Source organism: Spea bombifrons, chromosome 5, assembly GCF_027358695.1.
Source record: "Spea bombifrons isolate aSpeBom1 chromosome 5, aSpeBom1.2.pri, whole genome shotgun sequence".
NCBI classification, from domain to species: domain Eukaryota; kingdom Metazoa; phylum Chordata; class Amphibia; order Anura; family Pelobatidae; genus Spea; species Spea bombifrons.
In genome coordinates this window covers 81,893,847-81,905,208 of record NC_071091.1, presented here as the reverse complement: position 1 = coordinate 81,905,208, position 11,362 = coordinate 81,893,847, and the positions used below count along the sequence as shown (strand labels likewise).

At 40.1% G+C, this 11,362-nt stretch overlaps 1 protein-coding gene across 1 annotated transcript; it reads left to right on the top strand.

Annotated features, from left to right (window-relative positions):
* The first annotated feature begins 1,507 nt into the window (after positions 1–1,507).
* LOC128497396 (maternal DNA replication licensing factor mcm3) lies at positions 1,508–10,732 on the top strand. Its single transcript, XM_053467450.1, has 17 exons — positions 1,508–1,617; positions 2,245–2,357; positions 2,751–2,959; positions 3,485–3,615; positions 3,695–3,933; positions 4,383–4,491; positions 4,567–4,720; positions 4,799–4,930; positions 5,351–5,559; positions 5,829–6,003; positions 6,730–6,853; positions 8,026–8,179; positions 8,362–8,502; positions 8,853–8,935; positions 9,005–9,099; positions 9,928–10,012; positions 10,450–10,732. The coding sequence occupies exons 1-17, from the start codon at positions 1,543–1,545 to the stop codon at positions 10,646–10,648; spliced, it is 2,427 nt and encodes an 808-aa protein (XP_053323425.1). The 5' UTR covers positions 1,508–1,542; the 3' UTR covers positions 10,649–10,732.
* Positions 10,733–11,362: the final 630 nt, after the last annotated feature.

Sequence of the window (11,362 nt, the reverse complement as noted above, 5' to 3'; positions counted from 1 at the left end):
TATTAATGTATTTATTTATAAAAGTATGGTATCAGTAATATTCTCTGAATGATTCGAATGTCTGTAAGATTCGGATCCCTGTAAGATTCGAATCATTTGAATCTTCGAACGACTCTCTGACTCTGAGTCATCGTTCCTCTGTGAATTAATGAGCTGTAACCTGACCACAGAGTCTGTGTCTGAGTGCTCTGCAGATGACTCACAGCTCTAGGATCAGGTTACAGCTGCATGATTCACAGACTGAACCGCTACAAATGAATCGTTCAGTCTACTGAACAGATTCATCCGGATCACTAAAAAGAATCGGATCAAATGAACCATTCGTTCATGATCCGGACATCGCTCGCAGAGAATAGACCCTCCCACAAGTAAGCAGCAGGGCTCTTGTGATCCTGGCTGCTGATCTCACACGGGCCGCACCTCGAGGTTCTGCGGGCCGCATGTTGGACGCCCCTGCCTTATAGTATGTTGGCTTTATGTTCTGGAAAAGTATGAAAATTCTATATAAATTAGGTATTTCTGAAATCAGGACACCTGAATTGATAAATTTGGATGGAATTTTCTGTCACTTTACCTAATTTTGTGAGGATTCAGAGGGAAAATTTAAAAAAAAGTAGGTGATTTTTTTTTCTATTTTTTGCTAGTTTTTACTAAATTTCTAATTCTAAATTTTCAGCTAATCCTCCAACTATGGTATCAAAAGAAAGCTCTATCTCTCCTTGAAAAAACAATATACAGTTTACATGGGTACAATATTCACAGGAAAAGTGAATAATCGCTGAACTGACATAGCGCAAAAATGGCAAAATTTTGTTTTGAGGTACAAAATACTCTGGGATTGAAGGGGTTAAAATTGCATGCCTCTCAAATGTGGCCTTTTACCTCCCAAACAGCCATCACTTGCACGCATTTCAGTGATGTGCCTGGCATGCCAATTGTAGTCAAGGGGTTAACACTTGATAAGTGCATGTTATTAAATATGTAACACCATGTTGTCTTATTATAGTATTTCCTCATGTAGATATTTTTGCTAAATAGACACCCTTGCACTATAAGTACATGCAACACTCAAAGCACAAGTCCCATCGTAAAAGATGTATTTCCCTTATAATGTTTTGCGGCCCTCTGGGCTGGTGTGTATATAGAAAGCCATCCTCAAGCCTGTGGCGACCTCCCGGACCGTCCACACTAAAAAGCACAACGCGACGTCTATTCTTCAAAATGCAGCCATTCTTTCACTCTCCTGGGTCGCAGACGCAATTACTTACCGTTGCTTCGGCTGTTCAAATACCACCTGGTACTCTTGAATTACAGTTGTCGTCTGCCTGAGGAACCGCAAGGGCAAGCGCCAATACGACAGCATCTCGTTGCCTGGCAGCTGGTTTTGTGAGGTAAATAACTGACTTCCGATCTAAGTCTGCGCGCCTATCCCAGAGCGCCTTTCTGCAATGATTGCAACTTTGGCGCACGTAGGGGGTGGGGCCCAGTGATCACGTGTGTATAAAACCGGGGTCCCGGCGTCAGCAGACCAGTGTTCGCATTATGGCAGATGCGGCGTTTGAAGACCTCGAGCTGCGAGAGGCTCAGAGGGAATACCTGGATTTCCTCGATGATGATGTGCGTGAATATCCTCCATGGCAGCTAATAACTGGAGCATTTATACCAATTGAGCCGTTTAGCTGGGGCTCCTCCACTCAGCATGGGGTTTATTTACAAATAGGAGAGCTGTGGTTTCCACTTCCCTACATTACTTTTCGTTATTAGAGATGTTTCTCCTGCTGCAAGTGCCGAGCTGGCCCTGTGTCATGTCTAATTTAATGAGTGAGAAGGCTGAGGAAGTTTCCCTGACCTTGGGGTTGGCCCTTCATAAAGTATAGTGAAGTCACAGAGCTGAAATAACTTTCCCTTTAGTGATTAAACCCATCTATGCCCCAGGAATCCAACTCACTAGATCCATAATCCTTGTGTTTGCAATGGTATGCTTGGGGATTTATTCGTTAAGCTGTGTGTTACATTTCTGTTCACTACTGAAAAATGCTTAACATGAGATTTATGTAGACATTGTGTTGATTAATGTATGCTTTATGGGCTGCCCTGATCCTTTTGTGTTGTGGGCTAGATCATATGTGCAACTGTGCTGGATGCTCCCCTGCTTAAAAGTCCACAGTAACCAAACAGCTATAAAGCTCCTCTTTACTGAAGCCCTGCTATCCTTATTGCAATATCACTGCCTTCTCCTTGCAGCAAGACCAAGGTGTCTACCATGGGAAAGTGAGGGATATGATCAGCGCCAATGAACACCGCTTGATTGTCAATTTGAATGACCTGAGGAGGAAGAATGAGAAAAGAGCTGCCATGTGAGTGCTATTACCCAGTGCCTTTAAAATGTACTTCTTTTTGTGTGTTTGGAATTGCGTTCGCCAGTTTTTTGCTGGAACGTCTAGCGCTTTATTTAACAACAGCGCTGATTTTGTCCCAGAATATTAGTTGTATCTTTTTCAAGTTCCTCTTGGTTACGTATCAGCAGTATTTCAGTTGTAGGTAGTAAAAGCTGCTATGGCATTTGTACCATCTAACCCCACATACTTTTATTGGTCCACATTTGGCCCTTTCTACCTAGTATTTCTCTCCATAACCTACCAAAGAAGGTAGTTCTTTGTATTACATAGTGTACACAGCAGAAAATAGTAAAATGGGATACAAGGTTTATATTCGTATGTTACCAAAATGCTCTTTACTTTAAATTTCAGATTGCTGCAGAATGCTTTTGGAGAGGCCATTGCTTTTCATAGAGCCCTAAAGGACCTGGTAGCCTCAATTGATGCAACGTATGCCAAACAGTTTGAGGAGTTCAACATCGGTTTTGAAGGAAGCTTTGGGGCCAAACACGTGTCTCCTCGTACACTTATTGCTGGATTCTTGGGCAACTTGGTCTGCGTAGAAGGAATCGTAACAAAATGTAACTATTGCTTTTCCTTTGTCTCTCGTAGAGTATAAGACTACAGTAGGTTTTTAAGAGGTTCCAGTGATGGCCTGGGACCAGAAAAAGGCAACAAGTTTAGTGATTACAAGAGGAATTATTATTGTCTTTTAGTTATATAGCGTCAACAACTTACACAGCGCTTAATACAATACATATATTCCAGGGGTATGGCAAGACCAACCGATACATTAGGTGGAGAGAGCCAGGCTTGCAAGTTTACAATCTGTAATGAGCCACAGAGCTTAGGAACATATGCCAATCTGCTATTTCTTCTGTATGCCAGTCTGGGTTGGAATGGCATAGTAAATGAATGCAGGAATATATAGTCTTCTCTGCAGAAGAAACTATTTAAGGAATATATTTGAACTAGAAGCATGTCCCATATGCACCCATCACCTTTATAGTACTTAGGATGCAGCGTGTTTATAGTTTAGGAAATTACTATATAAGCCTATATTTATTTGTTACATGGTAAATATCTTAATTGTATACCCTTGGTAGGTTCACTGGTGAGACCTAAAGTGATGCGTAGTGTGCATTATTGTCCAGCAACAAAAAAGACCCTTGAAAGAAAATATACTGATCTTACAACACTGGAAGCATTTCCATCAAGCGCCATCTACCCAACAAAGGTAAGCCGTTGGGCATGTCTTGTTGACCGATGACACGTGGCACGATCTTATTTCAGCTTGTGTTTGTGAATTGGTGCAGGATGAGGAGAACAATCCACTTGAAACAGAATATGGACTAAGCGTTTATAGAGATCATCAAACTGTGAGCATCCAAGAAATGCCAGAGAAGGCTCCTGCTGGACAGCTGCCCCGTTCTGTTGATATCATTGCAGATGATGACTTGGTAGATAAATGTAAGCCTGGTGACAGGGTCCAAATCGTAGGCATATATCGCTGCCTTCCTTCCAAGCAAGGAGGATTCACCTCGGGCACGTTCAGGTGTGAAGCTTTGATTGCTTTCTTCTATATCTTGTAGTGTTGATTATCGTGCACCAAAGCCATGCTTCCATCTTCAATGTCTGCGTTATCATGGCCTCCTTTTCCTATTATGTAAGCACTCCGGTAGTGTAACTCTGGACTCTTTCTCTCTCATAGGCGTTTTATGCTGATACCAATAAATCACCCACAAGCTCTGTAAACTAAAAACTTGGTTCTAGTTTCCACCAACTAGCCTAAACCATGTTTAATTGGAAATTAAGATTTCCAATAATGGAAAGACGTGGGCTTCTCTAACTGGTTTCTTGACAGTGACCATCAAAAACAATATAATCTGATTTGATAAATGCAACAGGGAAAACAAGTGCTACAGTTGTAAATGTCATTTATAAAGCTGACTAAATGATACAATATAACTGAACATTCAACACTTTCTTTTTTTTCTTTTACAGGACCATTTTACTGGCCAACAACGTAAAACTGATGAGCAAAGAAATTGCTCCAACCTTTTCAGCTGACGATGTAGCAAAAATCAAGAAATTTTGCAAAGCTCATTCTAAAGTAAGATGTGCGTTACCTGCATTTGTTTCCTCCATCAAAACAACATGCAATTTCAAGCTTTACTATTTATTTTAGGACATATTTGAGCATTTAAGCAAATCGCTGGCACCCAGTATTCATGGCCATGAATATATAAAGAAAGCTATCTTGTGCATGCTGCTTGGGGGCAATGAGAAGGTTCTGGACAATGGAACTCGCATCAGGGGAGACATTAATGTACTGTTGATAGGTATGATAACTGAATAACAGAGATTCTCAGTTGTTACAGTACTCTTATTTTAAAGATACTTTTTTTTTTCTTTTCTAGGAGATCCTTCTGTAGCAAAGTCTCAGCTGCTGAGATATGTATTGTACACGGCTCCACGGGCAATACCTACCACTGGTAGGGGATCCTCTGGAGTGGGTTTAACAGCAGCTGTTACAACTGATCAAGAAACTGGTTAGTCCACTATAAAAAGCTCTTCCCCCTGTTTATAGCGGCTTTCTTATCTATTATGGATTATGACTGTCTGTCTGTAATCCTCATTATAAGACACTGTAGAATCTTTGTACAAACCAAGAACTAAGAGGTCTCTTTACCAACCTGGGAGTTTTTAGGAAAACTAGAATTCCTATTGAAGTCAGGAGGTTCTACTGGCCCAAGCGCCTGTACATTTAGTGTTGGCAAATATACCTGTAAGATTTTTAGTACAGTCCTTTTTGTATTCCTGCAGCCATACCATGCATCGGTTAATTATCTTTTTTTTTTTTTTTTTTTTTACCTTTTCTTATTACTTTTATTGAATTGTCGTAGACAGTAAATTTGGGCCATTTGGCTTTGTGCATAAATAAGAATTTGTTCCTCTTTTATGGTTTCCAGGGGAGAGACGACTAGAAGCTGGGGCCATGGTGCTTGCTGACAGGGGTATCGTTTGTATTGATGAGTTTGACAAAATGTCAGATATGGACAGGACTGCTATCCATGAAGTCATGGAGCAGGGCCGTGTAACCATAGCAAAAGCAGGAATCCACGCTCGACTAAATGCTCGCTGCAGTGTCCTGGCTGCTGCTAATCCTGTTTATGGAAGGGTAATTATTATTTTTTTTCATTTATAGTGTGCATATAAATATTTATTGGTATTACATAGGGGTCGAGTAATGATCTTTTCCCCTTTAGCTTGAGGGGGGAGATCTAAACTCAAAACATCTGCACACTAAAGGAGTATGTAAGAGCTGTACAGGTGTTGCCTCAGTGATGCCCAAGATAAACAATCCTTTACTTTCCCTTTCTCTTTTTTCTCAATTTTTTTTTTTTGTGCACAATGTGCTGTTTAATAGTAATCTCCTTAATCCGACAGTATGATCAATATAGAACACCAATGGAAAACATTGGTTTACAAGACTCTCTGCTTTCAAGATTTGACTTGCTGTTTATTGTCTTGGACCAAATGGATGCAGACAACGATCGCCAGATAGCAGACCATGTTCTGAGAATGCATAGATATCGCACTCCTGGGGAACAAGACGGATATGGTAGGGTTTTCCTGACTTCCTTATCTTAATGTATTTAATAGCTGTGTCTCCTTTTTAAATTATAGTTCTTCCCCGTGCAAATGCTTGGAGTGCATGCTATTTATATGAATTGGGAATGTTTGTGTGCATGCATGCAGGGGAGTGATCTGCACGCTAACATTCCCGATTCATATAAATAGCATGCTTTCAAGCCCATAATTGCCTGCTTCAAGCATTTAATATTTTCTGAGAACTGGGGAACTGCTGTGCTACAGCTTCTCATCAAGGTACTCGCCCCACCACCACCAGACTTAATAATGCATGCTGAAGTCTGTACAAAGTATGTTTATATGTATTCATTAATGTGGCTGTATTGGACACTATAATGTCCTTTTTTTTTTAAAGGTAGCTTTTATGGAAGATGTCAAAAGACACAGTGGCATTATCTAAACATATTAATGTCATTGGTTTAATGCAGTTTCTCGCTCAAAAATATATTGGATGTGGTTAATGCTGTTCTTGTAGGTAAATTTAGGTATGATCAGCGGGCTAGAAGATCCTATGAAGTTATTTTTGCACCATCCCTGTGCAGTCTCTCCTAATAAACCCTCACTAGGCATGTCTTAATTGCATAAAATTAGTATTTATTTTAATGAATTATATTAAAAGGACAGTGTTAAAGAATTATTCCTTGGGCAGGTTTGTAAAATATTTTTCAGTTAAAGTTGTGTTTTGTCCCCGTTCCAGCAATGCCCCTGGGCTGCAGTGTGGAGGTTTTTGCTACGAATGATCCGAATGCTGCAGATGCAGCAGACCAAGAGCTGCAGGTGTATGAGAAACATGACAATCTTCTCCACGGACCACGCAAGGGGTTTGTCCTAGTACATTTGATGTGTTTCTTGAAAACTGAACATGCTTCTCTTCCATATTTCCATGTAATTATATTCAGTGTTATTGTCCAGAAACAGCTGTAATTCTGTGAATCCTAAAGGCACTTACCCCACATTCTTATCCAACTTAAAAGTATTGGCAACAATTGAAAATCCTGACTTAATTTTTAAACTAGGGCTATTGCTCAAATCAATGGAATGGCAGACATTGCTGGACTGTTTTCACATATTAATACAGAGGACTTGAATAGGCTCACAAGTTCAGGCATTGTAGCCTTCAAGATGGGGTTCCACTACATGTTTAGTGTGAGGCTTGTTCTCTAAAATATAAGTTACTGATTACATTTCAGCTCTCTAACTTCATTATGAAGAGCCAGCCCTGCCAGGTGTCTCCTTCAATGGTAGTTTTGACCCTGGATAATTCAATGAGCGGCTAAATTCAAAAGAAACCAACGAAATTCAGAGGAGAAACTTTCCCTTATGGCTCAGGTCATCACATTACTTGCCAAACCTTGTGGTGCTAGTGAATAAAACTGTTTTAGAACTTTGTAAATACCTGTCCATCCACAAAGCGGCACTCTGATGTTCAGCATGTGTGTGATTGCCATTCAAGTAGCATGTATAGGCGTTGAAATTGAATTCATTTTAATGGGAGCTCGCCTTCTGCTGACTTTCAGTGGCAGTGCTAGAGCTTGTACGTGGGACGTAGCCAGCCTGCTTCACCAGAAGCCCCGGCTTGTACATGGGACGTAGCCAGCCTGCTTCACCAGAAGCCCTCCCTCGTACATGGGATGTAGCCAGTCTGCCAGTTGGGCAGGGGAACACAGAAGTTTCCTTTTGGAACTCCAACATACACTGATTTGTAGGCATTAAAGGGTATTGGAGTCCATGCAATGTGTTTAAATATGCCTTCCTTAAATATATGGCTGTGGTGTTCCTTTAGTTTCTTCCCATCTGTCTTTGCTCGGAATTATGGACTCTTTACTCTATCTGGCCGCTAAGATACTAAAGTTCTGCAAATGCTGCCTGTAGGACAGTGTTCTGAAACTTTAATTCTGCATCTGACAGTATATGAGGATGACCTAGGATTTCACATCTTATTGATTATTTTTTATTTATTTTTTTTGGTTGTTTTCCCTTTCATTTTTTAAAGCAAATCAAAGACTGTAAGCATGCAGTTTATTCGGAAGTACATCCATGTTGCTAAGCTGATCAAACCTGTTCTCACTCACGAGGCTTCTGAATACATATCTCAGGAATATGCAAAGATCCGGAGTCATGATCAAATGAATAACGATCGTGCCAGGGTACGGTTACTCTAAATGATATTCATTGGTGTCATAAGCTTCTGTTGTAATGAAGCATGGCATATGCTGTTTCGGGAAGTGTAAAATTTGCTTGGGGGGGGCATTTTGGTCCAGAACCATAGTATGCAAGGGACTGATTTTCTTTATTTACTCGACATTTGTGTTTTCTGTTTTTTATATAGACAATGCCAGTTACTGCTAGGGCACTGGAAACCATGATACGTTTGGCCACTGCTCATGCCAAGGTCAGAATGAGCAAAACCGTTGACATCCAAGATGCTGAAACTGCTCTTGAGTTGGTCCAGTTTGCATATTTTAAGAAGGTCTGTAAATTGTTTTTTTTTTTTCTTCTTCTTCCCCCCTCCCACTTACATAATCTGGAGAATGCTTGGTTATAAAAATGGAAAGCCCCTCATTTTGTGTGCGCTTGCAGGAAAGTTCATCTGCGAGGGCTAAGCTGGCCCTTTGTAATGTATGGTTAATCCTGTGAGGTGGCTTTCAATAAACATCATTGACTTAACTGCACCTTACAGCAGAAGCTCATCAGCATCGGCCATCCATAATGTTGATGTCAAGAAATTAAAAGCATAACTCCTTTCCCTATTTAGAAACTATATCATAGTGATGTATATTTAGCATTTCTTCCTTGATTGGTTTTATGCTTTGTTTTAAGGTCTTGGCAAAGGACAAGAAAAAAGTGGACAAAGATATGAATGGAGACCTAAGCCAAGAAACTCCAAGCCAGGAAGTTGTAAGGTAAATAAAGCTCAAATACACCATGTCTGATACATGCATTTATTTCATGCCCTGTGTACTTGTTTGTAGGAAAAGCTCTAGGCATGCAGGCAAAACTGCCAGTTCCCAAGATGATTCGATGGATCCATACTCATTCAGTCAGCAAGAGGACAGTCAAAATGAGTGTAAGTTAATAGAAATCACCTTGATTATGGATTTACATAAAAATACTGTACTATACAACATGAACAGCGCGCAGATTCCCACTGCTCTTGAGTTTTTGTGATTCCCTATTCACCATTGATAGGAAGCTGAATATACAGGTGCAAGTCAATCAATTATATCATGTGCTATCCTTGTCCTGTACTTTTATACCCTTTTTATAGCCCATTTTGTTCACATGAGCCTTTTTATCACGAGATGTGAGTAGCTTAACTTTACCCTGGGGGGAAAATGTACGTTTCCCCAAGTAAAGCATAAACCGTCAGTTGGACTGGAAATGTGTCTGGCACTCAGTTTGTCTGCTTCTATTTGACAGAACAAAGTAATGCCTTGTGTCCTTGAGCCAAACATAGATTCTATGAAAGCCTAAGTCATTTTATTCATCAGCAATTATGTTTTTTTATTAGGCCAGTTATGTGTTTTTACACTTAAGAACTTGTGCTGCGTTGCTTTCTACTGAAATTTCCTTTTAGTTAATCCACACAAACTATATTTTAACTGGTAGAGCTTTCTTTGAAAACCATAGTGCTAATATACGATATTTGTGTGCGCAGACTTTAGGAGGATCCTTTGATCGCTTTTTCTTGCAGCCATTTCTCGACCAATGCTTCTAAAAAATGCGGCCAAACCTAAAGCGGTGTTCTTACATACCCTCTGCAGTTTTGCATAGGACTTGATCCGCATGATGTGTGAAAGAGGGGAATCCACCTAAGTCTAATTTTTAAATGTGAATGTTGTGTACTGTCGTCTATTGTAGTGTTGTAAAACCAAACCCCTTTGTATTTATACAGCACTTTCTCAAGGTTTGAGAACACCAAGGAATAAAGCTGAAAGCCAAATGGATGTTTCCATGAAGAGCTCATTGAGTCAAATCCGGTAATGATCATTTATGTAACTGATATGTGAGCGTTTGGTAATGTTTTAATTTAAACGTCAAACTGCAATTTGAATACCACTAAATACTCCATGATCAACCTGTCTCTGTGCACTCCTAATGCATGTCGGTAGTTAGTATTGCCGATAAATCTTACTAGGCGCATTTTCAAGGGAGTTCTCATATGTATCAGTCGGTTATTTATTGGACTGTGTAGATAGTCAACATGAGAGGGAAATGCCATTACCCAAAGATTATAATGTAAGTGGGGTAGTTTCAAGACATGTATTCCAACAGTCGTGAATACTTTTGTACTTGTTATTGTCTAGGTAGAAGTTGGACGCTATTTAATGCACATTCTTTGCATTGGATCTGTGTGTTTTTGGACTAATGACTTTATTGTACTTATTTTTTTTTTCTCTCTCCTTTATCCCAACAGAACGAAAGCATTTAAAGCTGCTCTTTTAAAGACTTTTAAGAGCACCCGTTCTCAGTCAGTAGCAGTCAGTCAGCTATTTGAACTTATCAATCAAGGGAACCCCGAACCATTTGAACTTGATGAAGTTAAGGAGGCATTGGACAACATGCAAAATGACAACCAAGTGATGGTGTCAGATGATGTTGTGTTTCTAATCTAAAATTAAATCTTCTCTCTCTATTCTATTTTTTTTCCAAGTGATGAAATGTGCTCAAATATGAATAGCTTTTGTATGTGTATTGAAAGTATAAAATAAAATTCTAACTTATTTCTTCAATGTGTCTTGTCACGCATGCCACCTTCTTTCTGCACTGTGAAAAGCATTGTTCAAGGTTTTTTTGTTTTTATCCCAAGGGTATCACATCATGTTGCATCACAAAATCCCTCTTCTTGATGCTTTGTGTACATGAGTTCCCATCACTGTGGACTGGATCCTGTTTATGGGGGAGACTATAGTCTGTTGGCCTAATCTCCTGTGTATCATAGAGAGAGGGGGGTATGGCTGATCGACCCGAACCAATGCAAAATAATTTGGACATACAGCTTCCAGACCACTCTATAGGAGCCTCTACAGAGGGGATGGAAGCTGCAGATTCTCCCTAAACTAAATTTTAATCTTTTTATTAACTACTAAGTACTGTGAGGATCCCACCCTGTCAACCTGGACTCTGTTTTAATTCAGGTGTCATGTCTGTTGCAGCCTCTAGAGGCCACCTGTCAGATCAAGGGTACCTTGCATGCTAATGACCAGCAGCATCTTCTTACCTGGGTGCAACTCTCCCTTTTTATATACCTGTTAACTCTATCATTCCGGCCCTTTGCGCTGCATACAGCCCCTGCTGTTGCTCTGTGTTCTGGGACTCTGCTACTGCTA

Coding starts and splice junctions, on each gene's coding strand:
- LOC128497396 (XM_053467450.1), top strand. CDS start 1,543: ATGGCAGATGCGGCGTTTGAAGACCTCGAGCTGCGAGAGGCTCAGAGG. Junction 2,960..3,484: donor AGAAGGAATCGTAACAAAAT/GTAACTATTGCT, acceptor TACCCTTGGTAG/GTTCACTGGTGAGACCTAAA. Junction 4,721..4,798: donor CATTAATGTACTGTTGATAG/GTATGATAACTG, acceptor TTTCTTTTCTAG/GAGATCCTTCTGTAGCAAAG.